Source organism: Coenobita brevimanus, chromosome 93 (genome assembly GCF_032717465.1).
Source record: "Coenobita brevimanus isolate Jiangsu-jjx chromosome 93, ASM3271746v2, whole genome shotgun sequence".
NCBI classification, from domain to species: domain Eukaryota; kingdom Metazoa; phylum Arthropoda; class Malacostraca; order Decapoda; family Coenobitidae; genus Coenobita; species Coenobita brevimanus.
In genome coordinates this window covers 9,924,705-9,945,069 of record NC_137046.1, presented here as the reverse complement: position 1 = coordinate 9,945,069, position 20,365 = coordinate 9,924,705, and the positions used below count along the sequence as shown (strand labels likewise).

The 20,365-nt window shown below is 42.9% G+C and overlaps 1 protein-coding gene across 1 annotated transcript in view; it reads right to left on the bottom strand.

The window, feature by feature from the left end:
- LOC145412356 (cytochrome P450 9e2-like) overlaps positions 1 to 19,915 on the bottom strand; it is a 90,531-nt gene extending 70,616 nt beyond the window's left edge. Inside the window, exons 1-2 of the mRNA XM_080282245.1 lie at positions 19,742 to 19,915; positions 18,921 to 19,572 (exon numbers count right to left, since the gene is read on the bottom strand). Of these exons, the coding sequence (XP_080138371.1) occupies positions 18,921 to 19,572; positions 19,742 to 19,915 (826 nt within the window). The remainder of the gene's footprint in view (positions 1 to 18,920; positions 19,573 to 19,741) is intronic.
- Positions 19,916 to 20,365: the final 450 nt, after the last annotated feature.

The window sequence follows — 20,365 nt, the reverse complement described above, 5'->3', positions numbered from 1 at the left end:
TATCTCTTTTCTATCGTTACTTCATTGATCACTGCTCTGCTCCTCAGAACAGTCTGCTGGCATCCTTCCACCTCTAGGATAGGTGCATAGCACCCGTCTGGCAACAAACTCTCATGTCTTTTCTGTCCAACTCTCTAATGCAGAGTTAACCATTACTCCCAGTCCTTCATGTATGCAACAGGTCAACTCTGGAACTTTTTTTTTATGCTAGGAAGAAGGAACCAAAGGCCACGAGCCTGCAAAAACAGTTCCTTCCAAGAGCAGAACAAAATACAAGAAAGAGCCAAATTCAAGATCCGATCATTTCGAGATGCCTGGTCACAATGCGTTTGAAAAACTGGAGATCATAGGAAGCAGGAAATACAGACAGAGGGAGACAGTTCCAGAGATGACCTGTTGCATAAATGAAGGACTTGAAGTAACGATTAACTCTTACATTAGAGAGTTGGACAGAAAAGGGATGAGAGTTTGTTGCTAGATGGGTGCTACGCACCTGTCTTAGAGGTGGAGGAATGCATGCAGACAGTTCAGAGGAGCAGCGACCACTGAAGCAGCGATAGAAAAGAGATACAGATGCAACAGTGCAGCGAAGAGACAGAGGTTGAAGGTAGTCAGTAAGAAGAGAGTTAATGAGACAAAAAGCCTTTGACTCCACCCTAATGAGAAGAGCTGTATGTAGAGAACCTCCTCACACATGCGAGTTGTACTCCACACAGGGGCAGATAAAATCCGTGTATAGAGTCAACAATTGTGCATGGGTAAAAAAGGAACGGAGTCGGCTTAGCACACCTAATCTCTTGGAAGCAGAGTTTACAAGAGATGTAATATGATCTTTCCAAGATAAGTCCCAAGTGAATGAAACCCCAATCATGTTCAGGGATGATGCAGGATTAAGCTGAATATTTTTAAACATTAGTGGGTACACCTGTGGTAGATTTTGTCGGGTTGGTAAGTGTAAGAACTGACTCTTTGATGCATTAAAAACGAGATTATTGTTACCCCAGTCAGAGATACGAGCCAAGTCAGACATTAGGTGTGCCATAGCCTCATCCCTTGTTTGTTGAAGTAACTGCTGAGATGGACGTTGCAGAAACCGAATGGAAAGGCGAAGGCTGGAGTCATCAGCGTATGAGTGGATATGGTTAGATGTACAGCTTAAGTCCTTAAGTCACTGATGAATGAAAAGAAGAGAGTTGGTGATAGGACAGAGCCCTGAGGAACACCACTGTTGATACATCTAGGAGAAGAACGGTGGCCGTCTACAACAGCGGCTGTAGAACGACCAGAAAGGAAGCTATAGATCGAGGAGCAGATAAAAGGATAGAAACCGCAAGAGGGCAGTTTGGAAATTAAAGACTTATGCCAGACTCGATCGAAAGCCTTTGAGATGTCAAGTGTAATGGCAAAGCTTTTGCTAAAGTCTCGAAAGGAGGATGACCAGGAGTCTGAAAGGTTGGTGAGAAGATCGCCAGTGGAGCGTCCCTGACGGAACCCATACTGATGATCAGAAAGAAGGTTGTGATAGAAAAGATGCTTTAAAATTTTTCTATTAAGAATTGACTCGAATACTTTTGAGATACAAGATGTTAAAGCAATTGGACGATAGAGGGTTGGGAATGGTCACCCTTCTTTGAGACTGGCTGAGTGAGGGCAAACTTCCAGCAAGATGAAGAGGTGCATGTTACGATAGACAAAGACGAAAAAGTTTCCCTAGGCTGGGTGTAAGCACAGAAGCAAAGTTCTTGAGAACAATAGGAGGGACTCCATCAGGCCCATATGCCTTGTTAGTTAGGCATCTCGAAATGAAAGGATCTTGAATTTGGCTCTCTTTTGCATTTTTTTGTTTTTTTTCTTTGCAGGCTCATGGCCTTTGGTTCATTCTTTCTTGCATAAAAAATAAAGCCAAACAAGTGTTAGCAGAAATGACGAGGTGTTGCCCCTCCCGTCCTCACCTTCCTGTCACAACCCTTCTGCCGGGTATCAACTAGCCACATAAAATCGGAACAAAGGACAAACAGCTGCGTTTTTACTGTATAATTACTTTCTGAACATGACGCGATATATTACATGTGTCGTGTGGCACAGAGGCATGCGGTGCCTTCACAGTAATAACGAGAAAAGCATTTGTTTCCACAAGTAGTTAGTGTTCTGGTAAAGGGGTGAGTGAAACCTGTTGCGCAGGTGATGAAACCAAGATATACACCCACTAGCATACAGTCATCTTCACAGTCATTCAGTTATTTATATGGGGCGACAGAAAACAGAGGGGAGATTCATGTTATTACTAATAAACGCCTATTATATTATCATGATCATGAAGTTTCATTAAATTCCAAACACTCGTTATGAAACGTATTCCACCCTTATTCCGTCCTCAGAAGTATTCCAGATATCAAAGGTGAATTAGACGTCAACCCATGTATATGAAAGTGCAGTATATTTTGATTACATGTAAACTCATGACGATGCATATGCAGACATGTAGGGGGCATAATGGAGATAAAAGTTGACTATATCCCAATTACCTAGTATGTTATTCCCAACAGCTTCCTTTATAAAATAACATGACAGTAGACACATCCTTTGCCACCACAACTCCACCCCAAAACCATTCACCGCTACCATCATCTGGTTTGACACAGCTGCCACACTTGTCAAGCTATTCCTTCTGCTACCACTAATTATCTGCTCGAATATTTACGGGGTTCGGAACGAAAACACGACTTTTTCTGGCTGACTGTACACTCTTGATTACTAATCGCTGAAAAGAGACGCGTGACAGGCAGTGTTATGACCACATGCGAGCCACGCAATCGAATTCAGCCTCTACTTTTGGGCAGGGGCAAAGGATTGTAATCAGATGATTTGAAGGGTTCTACTCCTCATATCTCTGATATTACCATATTTTGTGGTTTCTCTTCCATAATATAAACTGCGCTTATTGGCGGAGGTCGATATTTCTTCAAACAATCTGCAATTGGGCAATGTTCATTAACTAAATAGGCATGTTCCACTATATGTAGGTATTGGCATCGTATATAATAATCATTTATAAATGACCGGCATTACCTGGCACACATTTTGACCAGAGATGGCATGCAGTTAAGGGCTCGGCCACACGGTACAAAAAACATGTTTTGAAGCATGTTCGAAACATTGCTATGGCCATGCTCGCATTCATGTTCGACATTTCTCGTTTGGATGTTCAAACCCCCGAACATGCTTCGAGACGCTGCAATGTGGACGTTTCGTGGCTGGGGACAAATGTGGGGAAACACTCTCTTGGGCATTCTCTTACTCAGCGGACTACTGTGTTGCCATGGAGTGGAGCCGGGACATGGTGTTGCGTTTAACTGACGTGTACCGAGCTCATTTAATATTATGGGATCCTACCACCCTGATTATAAAAATGGAAATAAGAAGTGTGACACATGGAAGGAGATTGGTGACGAATTGAATGTAGACAGACTTAAAGTGATGAAGAAGATAGGGACACTGACAGGTCAGTTTATAAGGGAAGTAAAGAAAATGATGCCGCTGCCAGTAGGAGATCCTCCTCCTCTGCCATGTCGGTGGTAACTGCCAGCTGTGCCCTCCTGTGGACCGTCATGATGTTTTGAACTTGATCGAATCTGTGTTTGCAGCATTTTGAAGCTGAACTGGATGGCATGTTTACCATCATGTTTATGGCTTGTTCAGACACATGTATGTAGCATGTTCCAGACATGTTACTAGTAATGTTTTGTACTATGTTTTGGGCTTCGTGTGGCCGAGCCACCATTCCCACTGGATGGTAACGCTGCTTGTTATCGATAGAAAAAAAAAACATTAATTCAAAGTAGCAATTATAAAAGCTTTATAAAGCATACCGGTACTTAGAATACGTCGTGTGCATGCTGGCTGCTGTGGTAGTCATGGATATTTCTCCACTATCACCTATCAACAGCTTGGTTAAAGGCTCATCTCAAGAAAAAAGTGAGTGAAATACATAGATTAACAAAAAACACTATCAATGTCTAACAGCATCACGCACTCATTTCACACTAAAAATAACAGCTATGACCAACTTTCATGTTAATATGTATTACTTGAAAAGATAGTATTCAGTAATATGTGAAGCGAGAGTGTTTCCATGTTGCTTAGAAAATTATTTCTTGAAACACTAAACCTTTCTGGAATGATAGTTGAACGTGTCTGATTGTGTAACCTACGCCTGGCCACGACTTTGGCTAACTCTCTGGTCAGAGATTAATATTCATGAGTGTACCTTCCAAGTTTCCTGAGCTGTTACAGGGGGTGGCTGTATAAGTGTGCTCTTGTGGCTGTGTGAAACTCTGCAATATGATTCGGGTGTGACAGCACCACAGATTACCTACTGTGTGTAGCATCATGGATTACCTTTTGTGTGTATTTTGGTGTAACTATTAATGGATTTCCTCTTCAGAAGCATAATATTTTCAGATACATACATATATACCGGTATGTACAGTCTCCAGCAAAAATTGAGCGTCCAACTCGACAAGCAGGTTTGTATATGTGGCACCGCCGCACCCCCAGTTTCAACCCCTCCCCTCCTTCATTCCCATTCATTCGTCTACCCTCCACCCTCCCCACATTCAAAGTAAGGCCTACTCGCATTGTCTCAACCACTCTTCCGTCATCCATTTGTCTTGGGAAATAATGGTTAAGCTATGATATCGAATAAAAACACATTACACAGTGTTTTACTCCATAGTATAGTTATTTATACACCACGATCTGAATGCAGGGTGATATAAAATAGTATATAATATATTCGTATGATGGTGAGGTGTGTAATCATACAATTTATCATTTTGATGGTTGTATGCAGTCAGTGTGTAACATTAAACAGTCGGAAGTTATAAGTAGATGTTTGTAGTGGTCGTTGGTGTGTGTGTGGGGGGGGGGAGGTGGCCGTCACACGTTGTGGTGGGGGCATGGGGAGAGGGAGATGGGCCCGGAGTCGACGGCTCTGCCTGGGGTGGATAGTGTGTGTGTGTGTGTGTGTGTGTGTGTGTTTTCCACCAATGCTCATAAACATGTCTTTAATGTCACTATGAAGTGTGCATTACAATATCGTCCACTGCACCATATAGGTGATATTTATTGTTTAACGATATGGCAAATAAGCATTTAATGATCAATACACAGTAAGACCTTATTTTCTAAATATTATTCAGTTATGAAGTGCAATAGCGGATTATAATACATTAGTTTGAACGTAGCCTTTCACTCTGCAGGGTAACTCAGGCTAAAACACCAGATCGCTAATAAAACATTGACTGTTGTCACTATACCACATGTTATTGACCTTGATATTTATAATACTGTCAGCAGCAATGAATGACGTCTAAATATTGACTGACCTTTGGTAATGCCAGCAACCACGTCATGGTCTTGGCTTGACCAGCTTAGGCGGTTTAACCACCAGACAAGCTGTCATCCAGTCTCTGTTGCCAAGCATTATCTGATATCGTGTATTAAGACATCAATAACCAAGATAATACTGATCATGTGTTTTACTTATCAGCAACACTTTGCTATTATCACACATGGGGTATCAGTAGTAATTAATGGTAATGACCTGTACTAGAGTTTGTAAAGTAACAGTGATTACGTCGAGTAAGGGAAGGAGCACACCACCGACCACTACAAACATCTACTTATAACTTCCGACTGTTTAATGTTGCAAACTGACTGCATACAACTGTCAAAATGATAAATTGTATGATTACACACCTCACCATCATACGAATTTATTATACTCGTATACTATTTTATATCACCCTGCGTTCAGATCGTGGTGTATAAATAACTATACTATGGAGTAAAACACCGTGTAATGTGTTTTTATTCATTATCATAACTAAATCATTATTTCCCAAGACAAATGGATGATGAAAGAGTGGTTGAGACAATACGAGTAGCCATTACTTTGAATGTGGGGAGGGTGGTTGGGCAGACGAATGAATGGGAACAAGGGAGGGGAGGGGTTGAAAGTGGGGGTGCGGCGGTGCCACATATACAAACCTGCTCGTCGGGCCGATCGCTCAATTTTTGCTGGAGACTGTACGTACGTACCATACATATGCAGATATTTTCAAAATTATGTTTATCAGTACATAAAATAATTAAAACAAAAAAATTTTATATAAACATAAATAAATAAATATGAACATAAAAACAATACTTATCTGCACAGAGTACATAGAATTCACATAAACAAAGTTTACAGAGGGATTAATTTGCCATATGGAATTTCCTCTCTCTTACCACCCCCCACCCCTCAAAAGCCAACATTTCACTTGTCTCGTCTGGAGATGTGTCTTCACTACCAGACCTGCCAGTCCACTCAAGTCACCATCAGTCATCGTACTGCACTGACACTGGAGGAGCAAGGATGTCCATGGTGAATAATTTTTTTTTTTTCTTTATATCTTTTGGTAGAGGCAGTATTTCCTCCCTCATTAAAGTTTTTTTTTTTTCATCATTTATTTCAGTAGCCGATTATATTATATCTTTGTTAAGGCTTCTAAAGTTAGCGCAAACTTTCACTGTGTCATGTACGAGAGTGTTCAAAATATTGATTAACTGTTTTTAGGTGATTTTTTTTCTCTCCTTTGGGATGCTGCATCACCCCCGCATTACCTACTACGTAAAGCTAAAAAATTATTACTTGTTCAGGGTTAAAAATGGGTTCTTCTTAAAAATAAGGCCACAGTTCTGTTCTTAAAATAATTATCAGACTATATAAATGTAAAAAACTAAAATATTCCCTACACTTTGTATAAATCACCATTCACGTTAAAAAATATCATAAATATTGGTCGAGTAACTCAAGAATTTTGAGTTATCTAAGTAACTCAATAGAAGGGGATAATTCTCTCTTTTAAAAGCGGGGAAGGTGGGTAAATCGTCATGGATTTTCCGTCAAAGGTGAGGAACGACCAAGAAAAGTTTGGGAACATCTGTTCAAAATAATCATCACACTCCAGCACAACCACACAGATGCTATGTGATGAACTCCTCCCCAGACTTCACTCTCCGTATCCCAACAGCAGACACACAAGCATCATGGAGAATTGTACATGATCTCTCATCAGGCTACCTCCCAATCATCTTGTCATAAACAATAAAAGCAGAACCATACAAAGAAAGGAAAACCTTCACAACTATATGGAGGCAAATTGGAGACAATTCACTAAAGACATAGAACAAAGATTTAAAAGTTTTACCCTTGATTCTTTTGGTAAACACTGACAAAGCAATCACCACCTTTAAAAAAATTACAAAATCCAGCAAACTTCTTATCCCTAGTAGCAACACCAAAAACTTGAACCCCATTTTCTCACCTCAGATTAAACAGCTTACCAAAGACAGAAACAAACTAAAAGGTAAGACTCGGTCCTCCCAAGCAGAGCCTGAAATCCTGCAAAACCCAGACAACAGCATAATTATATGAACTTATAAATCACACAAGCAAGAACCCTGGAATAACTTTCGGGGTGCCCGTTATCATGAAGAACTGCAGCAAATTCTGGAAAGAGATAAGAAATATCAACACAGTTAAAGTCTCGCCTTCACAAACTCACGAAGCTCTGCTAGGCAGTGGTAGAATCATTCTCAGCAGGAACGAACAAACAAGCAGTCCTATCAATTATTATGGATCAAAACGCGACAAAAATGAATATTCAAAAGAGCCTTTTTTTTTTTTAATTAGAAAAAATAAAAGAAACATTCAAGCATCACCTCCAGTCAGTTCACAAGTAGGCTACCATAAATCATCAAAAATGCATAAACCTCAAAACAGTGAGTCTTCATCATATTCCAACCATCCACTTAAAACATCTTGGGCCTATAGCAATAAACGCCCTTACTAAAATTTTCTACTTCTGGAGTAGCTATCAAATCTTTGATGACTAGATGAAAGCAACCATTATCAATATAATCAGACCAATGAAAACCTCCCAATAGTTCTGCATCATAAAGACCAGTATCTCTACTGTGCAAATCATCAAAATATCATGTAATAATTTATCTTAAAGAGCATCACCAAACATTCCTGTCTGACTCCCAACTTGGATCTCGACCAAACACTCAACTACCATCAACCTCTCGAAGTTAACTCAGATCTAATGCCTTCAATGAGAAACCAGTACCATTAAGAACTATCATAGCAGCTACCAACAAATTTATTGACACATTACTAAAACACATTCTACTAAATATAACCTTAAACACAAAAATCGAGGAAAATGATGAAAAGGAAATGCTGGAGAACTTTCTCCCAGGCAGACCAGCCAGCATACTCTACCAAAACCAAATATCAAAATTATGATTATTAGCCAGTGGTATTCCACAGGGCTCACTCCTTCCATCCTACCTCTTTAACCCGCCCCATCCAGTCAACGTAAGGGTACATTGCAACGATTTGCATTTGCCAGTCCCGGTGACGTACCAGTACGTCGTGCAATTGCAAAGTGCATAATTTCGACAATTTTCAAATTTCGTGCTTGATTTGCGGTACGTATCCTCGCTTGACCTTCCCCTACCTGCCACCAGGCAGGGACACTCAGCGACCCCACGCGACCTGCGCTAACCCGCCACTCGTCCACTCACCTGGTAGCAACGGTCCTGCTCAGACATGGCTAAGAGAGGTCTCTCAGAGGGCGAAATTCAAGCCACCCTGGACGCCTTTACAGGAGACAGTGATTCCCCACTGGACGACGAGGTTGTGGATAAAGATTATGTGCAGCCAGAGGAGGAAGAAACCACCAGCGGTGACGAAGAAGTCCTGTCTCCCAGGAAGCGGCAGTACGTGACTTACCATGCTGCTAGAGAGGAGCAGCAGGCCAAGAAACCACGTGGAACATCCTATGCCTATCCCCAAAGTGATTTGGAACCAGATTTCGATGACGATGACAAGGACGAGGATGAGGACGGAGTCGTGGGACGTGCTGCCATGTGGTATGGACGTGAGGTAATCACTCATCTTGGCCCAGAGCGCACACCACGTCGGATGAGCAGGTATGGGCCTAGTATTTTGTTTGGTGAGTTAGGAAGTGCCGTGGAGGGAGTGGAGAGTGAAAGGGAAAGTACAGGGAGCATTAGGGAAAGTGAGAGTGACGTGAGTGAGTCATTGCTCTCCCTAGGTAGTGTGAGGACGCATAGTGTATCGTAGTGTATCACGTGGGCGAGTGCGGGTGCGTTCAGTATCACGTGGGGTTGTGATGGAGGGGGAAGGTGGGGAGGAACCACTCCCAAGCACGTCTTATGCTCCCCAATATCCCCTAACACGTGGTTGAGCTAGGGTGCGTGAGAAAGCACGTGGTGTTGTCATGGAGGGGGAAGGTGGGAAGGAACCACTCCCCAGCACGTCTTCTGCTCCCCAATATTCCACTACTTCATCCCCACAGCCCCCTAATGTTCCTCAAGGCCGTAAGGGTAAGGGAAAGGGAAATGGTAAAGACAGAGGGAAGAGGAGTGACAGTGGGGAAGCCCTCTGCACTCCTTCTCCCCCACCTCCCCCACCAGGATCTCCTCCCCACCCAGACGAAGGCGGTGATGGGGATGATGGGGACGAGGGATTTGTGGGATGGAATTGGGAGGATGGGAGTGATTTTTTCCCCTCATTCACCCCTTCACTGAGCAGGGGTGCTCTGGCTGCATTACTCCCAGAATTCACCATAATTCCACCAGGTTGGATTTTTTCCACCTGTTTTTTAGTGAGGCATTTGTGGAGCAGATTGTATACCATACCAACCTTTTTGCAAGCACCCAGCACCTTGAGAGTGAAAGATTGGGAACAAGGAGTAGGCATTCTATCATATATGATTACCCTGTCTCCCTTTCAGAAATGTTCCTATTTTTTGCCCTGGTCCTTTTGATGGGTATTATACGAAAGAACAGAATTCCTGCTTACTGGACTAGGGACCCTGTTATGTTTACCCCAATATTTGGGCAAGTGATGAGCCGTAATCGGTTTCAACAAATTCTAAGTCGCCTCCATTTCTATGATGCTCATGATCCTGCAAATGCGAACGACACTGATAAAATGAGGCGAATTAGGTTGGGCTTTCATCACCTGAGGCCAACCTTTCGTTCCTCATTCTATCCCTATAGAGACCTCGTCATAGACGAGAGTCTCGTGTTGTGGAGAGGCAATATTTCATTTAGGCAGTATATACCCAGCAAAAGGCACTGGTTTGAGCTCAAGATCTTTGTTATGTGCGACTGTAGGACTGGATACGTGCAAGACATAGTCTTGTTCACCGGTGCACAGACAGACATAATAGAAGATCGAAGTACTGGACTGTCGGGAGCAGTGGTAAAGACGATGATAGAAGACTACCTTCATCGTGGTCATGTCCTCTACCTGGACAACTGGTACACTAGCCCTCTTCTCGCTCATTATCTTCACACGCATGAAACGGGAGTCTGTGGAACCATGAAGGTGAACCGGCGTCACATGGCCAAGGTAGGGCGGACACTTGCAAGGAATGAGGTTGTCTTCTTCAAAGCCAACAACATCCTTGCAACTGTGTGGAACCACAATAGGGAAGTAAGCCTCTTGTCAACGGTTCACCACCCCCTTGATACACCATACTGATTCCGTTGATTACCGTAGCGAGAACAGGCGTCATATTTGGAAACCTGAGTGTGTCATGGACTATAACATAAACATGCGTCTCGTGGACCAGTCAGACTCCATGATATCGACGGTAGAGTGTGCCAGGACCACGATGAAGTGGTATAAAAAACTGTTCCTTCACTTGCTAGACATCACTGCTCTGAATTGGCACCACCTTCACGCCATGACAACAGGAGTTCAGGAAACCTTTGAAGGGTTTGTGAGGGAGCTCACAAGAGAGATGTTTGTACGTTATGCTGTAGAAAGGCCCCAACATCGCACCCGCACTGCCCCTATTGCCCAAACTCCCCTGAGAATATCCGGCCGCCATTTCCCACTCCTATCCCTCCCCAGCCAAACAGACCTAGGCCCCAACGCAGGTGTCACGTGTGTAGCAATTCCCGGGTGAGACTCACGACACAGAGGAAGGACACCCGCTATGAGTGCGTGGAGTGTGACGTGGGTCTCTGTATTCACCCATGTTTCAGCGAATATCACACGTTGATGCAATTCTGATATGGTGTGAATGCGACAGGACGCTGAAACTATGAAGTAAATGCGACAGACAGACGCTCAGTGAAATTATCAGTCATGTTGATCTCCAAATATTAGTATAAAGTGCATACGGGTATAACATAAGTGCAAAAATTGTATGTAAGTGTATAAATATGCTATAAGTGGAAACATACCTAGCAAGGGTTTTTTGATGCGATATTCTGTCGCTCAGTGCAATAAATACGGCCCGTAATTATATAATTGTTATTACTGGAAATGCTTACGAGTATAAGTTCAAATTATTGTAAGTGCTGAAATATATTCTAAGTCAAATATTCATAACCTGTGTATAGAGATGCGATATCCTGACGCTCAGTTGAATGAATAAGGCCAGTAATATTGAAAATAGAAGTCAGCAAGTGGTAAAGTGTGTAATATATGTGAAGAATTAGTATATAAGTATGTGAGTATTATGTTGGTCGAAACATTCATTGCGAGGGTATTTTCATGCGATATTCTGACGCTCACTTGAATAAATAATGCCAGTAAGTATGTACAGTGCAGTATAGGGGTGTAAACGTGTGTAATGTAAGTGGGAAAGTATTATTGGAGTGAATAAATAAAGTAGAAGATGAAGCACGAGTGTTTGAGATCGTGGTTGATACGAGAATATGCGCTAGCATATCGCTAAATGCCCTCGTAATGAATGTAAATAATTGAAAACATTTACAGTGGTGGAGGAAAGGTTCTATGTAAAGGGAAAAATAATAGGAAAGTGATAAAACAATTGGGTATGTTGAAACACGAGTCATAGCGAGTTCACTTACTAAGCTGATGTGAGCTAAACTTATGCTGCATGTCATCATAATGAATGAAAACATCTGAAAACACTTACAAACAGTTGTAATTGGTAAAATGTCATTGAAACAGAAGTATACAAGTAGAAAAAATGATAGGTTGACTGATACCAGAAACTTACCATGTAGCATGTTACGACTCGGACCTAACTCGCTATGCTCGCGCGATGGTACAATGCTTATTTTTCATATATATGTGTCTGAAATCCATTATATTGTTACTGTTATTGTTTATTAGTTCAAATTCAATAAATATAGAGGTGTTGTGTGTTGTTTCTCCCAGTATTCCTTACCATAGAAAATGTGAGCGCCTGACACGTCTGTAGCACCAGTCGAGCAGGGCAGTACTCCCGAGGTGGATGGAAAGCTGATGACAGGGAGTGCTGGAGCTCCCGTTTCATCAGCCCTCAGGACTAGTTCCTGACCATCCCCCTTTGCTGAACTTTTTCAGTGTCTCAGTTACACAGAGAGTAGGCCAGCATGCTCTCCAGTACAAATTTCTCTATCTATCTTCACCAAACTACATGCACAGTACACACTACACTTCCTATTCAAAATTCACCAAAATGGCGTCAATTCACCCAGCCTCGGAGTCCCCAGGGGGGAGGACCATAAATGCCCCCGCCATCTGCCCCTCTCCCGGTGACGACTCGAGGTGCCTGGAACCACTGTCTGACTCTCTTCTTCTTCATTTCTGCAACATTCGCGGCCTTTCATCTAACTTTCGCTCTGTTGAGCACCACCTCTCCTCCTCTAAACCTCACCTTCTTTTTCTAACGGAGACTCAGCTGTCTGAGGCAACTGACAGCAAACCCTTTTCTGTATCCTGCTACTTTCTCTATACTCATTTCAAAGCCAAAGGTGGCTGTTGTGTATATATACGCAACGACTTATCTTGCTCTCGTGTTCCTGAACTTGATTCTTCTGAATTCTCCACTCTCTGGCTTCGGCTTTCCTGTCATTCTCTGACTAAATATATCTGTGCTGTTTACTTATCCCCTAATTCTACTGACTATCAAAAATTCTTCGACTATCTTACTTCTACGATGGAACACATTCTGTCCATTTCTCCTTTCTCTGAAATCTCCATTCTTGGAGATTTCAATGTTCACCACCACCTTTGGCTCTCCTCTCCTTTCACGGATCCACCTGGTGAACAAGCCTACATCTTTTCTATCCTTAATGACCTAGAGCAGCTTGTACAGCACCCTACCCGTATCCCTGACCGCCTTGGAGAGAGCTCCAACATACTTGACCTCTTCCTCACAACTAATCCTTCTGCTTACTCTGTTAATCTTTTCTCTCCGTTGGGCTCCTCCGATCACAACCTTATTACCTTAACCTGTCCTATCGCTCCAGTACGGCCTGCGGACCCTCCAGGGAAACGTCGTCTCTGGCATTTTGGAGCTGCGGACTGGGAGGCCCTCAGGCAGTACTTCTTTGATTTTCCCTGGAATGATTATTGCTTCCATGGCCGTGAGCCATCTGAGTGTGCCTTGCGCATTACGGAGGTTATTCTCTCGGGCATGGAAGCAAACATTCCTTTCTCATATCCTTTGACTAACGCAAGAAAGCCTTGGTTTAATCACGCTTGTTCTAATGCTGTCCGCAACAAGGAGAAGGCCTACAAAAGGTACCGGAGCCAACCCACCCCTGAATCACATAATCTTTACGTTTCTGCCCGGAATCGTGCTAAGTCTGTTCTTCGGTCTACTAAAAATAATTTCATCCATACTAAATGCTCTCAACTCTCCAACTCGAATTCTTCCCGCTCCTTCTGGCACCTTGCCAAAAATCTTTCTAACAACTTTACCTCATCATCCTTCCCTCCTCTTTTCTACTCTGATGGTTCTGTAGCTATTTCTTCTACTGATAAAGCAGATCTCTTCGCACAGACTTTCTCCTCCAATTCCACCTTAGACGATTCCGGTGCTGTTCCTCCATCACTTCCCCCCTCTGACTTCCTCATGGCTGACATTAAAATTTCTTCAGTTGATGTATTTTCTGCCATTACTGACCTCAGTACTAACAAGGCATATGGGCCTGATGGGGTCCCTCCTGTTGTTCTCAAAAACTGTGCTTCTGTGCTTACACCCTGCCTAGGCAAACTATTTCGCCTTTGTCTGTCAACTTGTACCTTTCCTTCTTGCTGGAAGTTTGCTCTCATTCAGCCAGTCCCAAAGAAGGGTGACCACTCCCAACCCTCCAACTATCGTCCAATTGCTTTAACGTCCTGTATTTCAAAAGTTTTCGAGTCAATTCTTAATAAAAAAATTTTAAGGCATCTTTCCTATCACAACCTTCTTTCCAATCGTCAGTATGGGTTCCGTCAGGGACGTTCCACTGGCGATCTTCTCACCTACCTTTCAGACTCCTGGTCATCCTCCTTTCGGGACTTTGGCGAAAGCTTTGCCATTGCACTTGACATCTCAAAGGCTTTCGATCGAGTCTGGCATAAATCTTTAATTTCCAAACTGCCCTCCTACGGTTTCTATCCTTCTATCTGTGCCTTCATCGCTAGCTTCCTTTCTGGTCGTTCTATAGCCGCTGTCGTAGACGGCCATCGTTCTTCTCCTAGATCTATCAACAGTGGTGTTCCTCAGGGCTCTGTCCTATCACCAACTCTCTTCCTTTTATTCATCAATGATCTTCTAAGCTGTACATCTAACCCTGTCCACTCATACGCTGATGACTCCACCCTTCACCTTTCCATTCGGTTCCCGCAACGCCCATCTCAGCAGTTACTTCAAGAAACAAGGGATGAGGCTATGGCACACCTAATGTCTGACTTGGCTCATATCTCTGACTGGGGTAAAAATAATATGGTTGTCTTTAATGGATCTAAGACTCAGTTCTTACACCTATCAACCCGACAAAATCTTCCACAGGTATACCCACTGGTGTTTGATGGTATTCGGATTAATCCTGCATCATCCTTGAACATGCTTGGGGTTTCATTTACTCGGGACTTGTCTTGGAGGGGTCATATTGCATCTCTTGTAAAATCTGCTTCCAAGAGATTGGGTGTGCTAAGCCGACTCCGCTCTTTCTTTACCCCTGCACAATTGTTGACTCTATACAGGGGTTTTATCTGCCCCTGTGTGGAGTACAACTCTCATGTGTGGGGAGGCTCCCCACATACAGCTCTTCTCAATAGGGTGGAGTCAAAGGCTTTTCGTCTCATTAACTCTCCTCCTCTTACTGACTCCCTTCAACCTCTGTCTCTTCGCCGCACTGTTGCATCTTTATCTCTTTCTATCGCTACTTTAATGGTCACTGCTCCTCTGAACTGTCTGCTTGCATTCCTCCACCTCTACGACGGGCGCGTAGCACCCGTCTGGCAGCAAATCTCATCCTTTTTCTGTCCAACTCTCTAATGGAAGAGTTAACCGTTACTCCCAGTCTTTCATTTATGCAACAGGTCAGCTCTGGAACTGTCTCCCTCTGTCTGTATTTCCTCCTGCCTATGATCTCCAGTCTTTCAAACGTAGTGTGTCCAGGCATCTCAAAATGATCGGATCTTGAATTTGGCTCTCTATTGTATTTTGTTTTTCTCTTGAGGGAACTGTTACTGCGGGCTCATGGCCTTTGGTACCTTCTTCCTCGCAAAAAAAATAAAAAAATAAAAAAATAAAAGAATACGATACCTGGCGCGGGGGACCTCACCTGTTCTGACCACTTATAGACCACGGTAAGCCCTTTCTTGGTGATTTTCCTTCGTTTCTCAACCTAAGTGGAAGTTTGAGCAAAAAAAAAAAAAAAAATCCAAAAAGGCTCGGGACTGGGGGATGTCGGAGGTGCGGAAAACCTCGGGGCGTGACGGGTTAACAATTTCCTCTATCACACGTCAATCCCTCCCTTGTCAGTAAATTCCTACGGCTTGGCAGTTGCTTCACAATACTCCAAAACTAACCAAGCAGTAAATTTGAGTATACTCGCTAAAATTTTGGCTCAGACAAAATAGAATGATTGCCTCATCAATCAAATCAGCCATTACCCTCTTCACTTCATAAATACGCAAATCTGAAACACAACACCCAGTACCCCCCTTCATCTAACCACACTTTGGAAAAAACACTCCAATTTGTATAACTTATTTTAATCACTGATTCTGGGAAAACACCCCCAAATTCTATGACCTACTTTAAACAAATACATGGCCTTTTCTCAACATACGAATAACATTTGTTTAAAGGCATCCTGCAAACTCAATGCTATGAAGACACTCACAGGCACTATCTTAGGACAAAACAAAGAAACCTGTCTGAAAACTGTTCAAACATTTCAATATAAAAACTCTGAATTATCCTAACTCAAGCTGAGTCCCAAACATAGAAAAAATGCATAAGCTTAAAAAATAAAACAAATAAAAGCCGTGCATATAATAACCGAATGCGCGAAGAAACAAACATAGATAACTTGCAACAAGAAACAAAAGTACTTCCAACTGAAAATCATGCAAATATGAGAGGCACGCTGTTTATTGCTTTAGCTCAAGACTTTTTTCACTCCTGTTACTTCATATTACATCACCGTATTCACAAGAAAAAAACAGCTACCCAACACTACACGGAGCATCTCGGCAACATCCCCCCCATCCTCTTCTGTACACCACACTACAAACTTATAAACAAATAACCACCACAGCCATCCAATCCCTTCAGCCAGATATAAACCACTCTCATCGTAAATCTTCAACCAAACAAAATCTTCGTCAGAAAATATCCTATCAAGAGAGACATAAATATATCTAGCCAGAGTGTTACGCAATCACCACACTTCCCTATAACAACACCTTCACAAAATACAGCATGCTAAGAATGCACCTTGTCCACACTGCAATGCAGCCACAACAAAAAAATCAACAACATTAACATGGTGCAAACAGTATGTGTTGTTGCTGACCAGCGACGATCTGTCTGGCCGTGCATACCCATCAATAGCAGCAAGCATGCAAACGCTCCTGTAGGGCCGTCTCTTGCTGGGAATTGATCTTCCCTTGCGGCAGACAACATCTCGCCACAGTGACACACAGGTGAGAATGTGGAGGAATGTTCCTGGACGGATATCCTGGATGGAAAATGCATTGGCGGCTCTCCAGCCAGTGAACAGGGGCACCGTAGTAGGTTCCACAGCACCCCATTACTTGGATATATGGTTACCAACCAGCAATATAAATGGTACCTGGATTACAGGAAACCATTACGTTTGTCATTCAGTAGTCAGATGAAGTATAGAGAGGGGAGAAAAAAGTAACAGGATCAATGGAAGAAATAGAAAAAGAATGATAAATGTGAAGAAAAAAGTGATTACCTCTAAATCACGTGTGTGGATGAAGGTCGCCACCAACTACCACCACGGTCTGTGTAAGTCATGTATTCATTTGTCGGCTACTTTGTGTGTGTGTGTGTGTGTGTGTGTGTGTGTGTGTGTGTGTGTGTGTGTGTGTGTGTGTGTGTGTGTGTGTGTGTGTGTGTGTGTGTGTGTGTGTGTGTGTGTGTGTGTGTGTGTGTGTGTGTGTGTGTGTGTGTGTGTGTGTGTGTGTGTGTGTGTGTGTGTGTGTGTGTGTGTGTGTGTGTGTGTGTGTGTGTGTGTGTGTGTGTGTGTGTGTGTGTGTGTGTGTGTGTGTGTGTGTGTGTGTGTGTGTGTGTGTGTGTGTGTGTGTGTGTGTGTGTGTGTGTGTGTGTGTGTGTGTGTGTGTGTGTGTGTGTGTGTGTGTGTGTGTGTGTGTGTGTGTGTGTGTGTGTGTGTGTGTGTGTGTGTGTGTGTGTGTGTGTGTGTGTGTGTGTGTGTGTGTGTGTGTGTGTGTGTGTGTGTGTGTGTGTGTGTGTGTGTGTGTGTGTGTGTGTGTGTGTGTGTGTGTGTGTGTGTGTGTGTGTGTGTGTGTGTGTGTGTGTGTGTGTGTGTGTGTGTGTGTGTGTGTGTGTGTGTGTGTGTGTGTGTGTGTGTTTGTGTCTGTGTGTGGGTGTGTATGTGTGTGTGTGTGTGTGTGTGTGTGTGTGTGTGTGTGTGTGTGTGTGTGTGTGTGTGTGTGTGTGTGTGTGTGTGTGTGTGTGTGTGTGTGTGTGTGTGTGTGTGTGTTGCTGATCAGAACGGCACTGCAAGGTTGTGTGGTTGCTAAAAATGGTTCTGAGAACTTCTGCTCCTCATTGCATTTCGAGTGCATTCATTGTCCACAAGGGAAAGTTTGGCACCTTTGCTGGGAGTGTCTTATCGTATGGGATTCAAACATGGGGTGTAAAGGAGGAGATAATAATATCAGAACAAAACAACGGTGCTGCCTTAAGGGGGGGGAGGGGCTTAGAACCTTGACTCATCCCCACAGGCTCCCCTATATGAAATTTTAGATTATTTAATGAGTGCACACTGTGCTGAAGTCTCCTCCCTTCTCCATTTTTGGAGGCCTGGCTCCTCTGCTGAAATAAAATGACGTTTCCATGTTCCGATCGCTATGTTGAGTGAAGCCAGATCACGAAACATCATCAGAAGAGGTGAGAAGGTGGCTGGGTGTGAAAAGCTTCAGGTAGGAAGCAGAAAGGAGGATCCTAGAATCGTTTGGACATGCTGGGATGATGGATTCAGGGAGATGGGTACAGAGATACACTGTAGAAGGACTGAGTCTCCAGGCCGTTGACAAATATAGTTCGAGGAAGACTTGTAATATATTTGGTGTATGCTGACCATAGGTCCAGAGGTGTTATGGAGCTGATGCACCACAGAGCAAGATGGAGGAGTGCTATCAGATGAACCTGTCTGATACAACTTATACGGAAAAAAAGAGATGTAAATCTAAAGGTGATAATAATTACCTAAACAATGGCTTTAACCTCACAAAGAATGAGAGTAATGAGGCATGATAAGTACAAAATACACAAAGACCTAACCATGTTTGGCTGACGTGGCACTGTTGGAGTCACTGTCCTCAGCTCGCGCCTCCAGCATCAGGTCTAAGAAGTCCCCTCTCTTCTGGCCAGCCTCACGAGACTTGATGGTCATTTTTGCAACCTCACTGAAGAACTCCAGCTCAGATGCAAACAATTTTACTCCAATGGCACTGGCAACTTTTGGAAACATACCTATTAGAATAAATTGCAAACTCGTCTTTAGTGTCATGGAGAAAAAACTGTCAGCCTTTTGAGTAAATTCTGCCTTTTCTTGGGTGAAAGAGTTGCATTCCATACCAAAGGCACATGAAGCAATTGTGTCCATGGTAAACCTGCCAGTCTTGTCCTTCATGTCGATACTGGGATCCTCTGCTGCATCTTTAAGACATGAGGAAACGAGCAAGTCGGCTTTGTCACACACAAGAGGGAACATTTTCTTCATCTTGCCTGAGGAGAAGGTTGGGGACAGGATGGAACGCAAAATCTTCCACTCATCACCGGTTTTATTACTCAGCATATCATTCATTGCATTATCGTCTTTGCTTCTAAAGTATCGTCTGTCAACGAAGTGATCAAAGTCCTTAACCAAAACATTCCTCAAAATGTCTGGATCACCAGTAACCAGCGCTGGTCGAAAACCTTCATATCTTCCACATAACTTCGACCCACCATAATTCTTGTATATCTGCAAGAATAGTGTAACTTTTTATAATAAAATTCATCCCATGCAGTGGATTTTATTTTTAGTATCCCTTTTTACAATCATTGCCTTTGTTATCATGTGGTATACTTAATAGTAAGTGAAAGGGTAGAAAAATATATGAAATTGCTATCAATAATATTATGTAACTTACATTATCAAAAGCAATCCATAGAGGCTTTACGATGCCTTCGTGTATGTTGCCAATAAATGGTAGGCCGGGTTTTGTTGGGATGCCCATTGAAGCCCAGTAACTGTGGCGCCACCTGGAGTACCACCAAGCTACCACCACCACAGTCAAAGAAACTAGCGAGAGTTCCAATAACATCCTCACTTCCACTGTCTGCGGTGTAGAAAATTGGCATTAACACCTGTAATAGCACACTGGGTCTCAAAATGCACCTACAGTATAGTATGTGAACATTTTAATGAAAAATATCATTCAGCCTTGGTAAAGCCACTTAGCACAACTATTAGTGCCTTAGGAACTGTTTGATCAAATGGTATGATACTTTATTGGAAAGTGCTTCCTAGCATACTGAAGGTAACAACAAATAGGCTTTGGCAACTCAAATGAAGGGTAAAGACAAGCCAGGCTCGATCCATGCATTCTTGGTCTGAGCGTGAAAGGGAAGGAAATTGCTGGGTAGTATATTCACATCCACGCCACCGAACGAGGTGGTGGTCTAAATTATTCTTGTCATTGGTATGATATCTTATGATCTTATCGTTGTGTCTGAAGTGTTTATCAATAAACATGAAATAAATTTTTAACTGC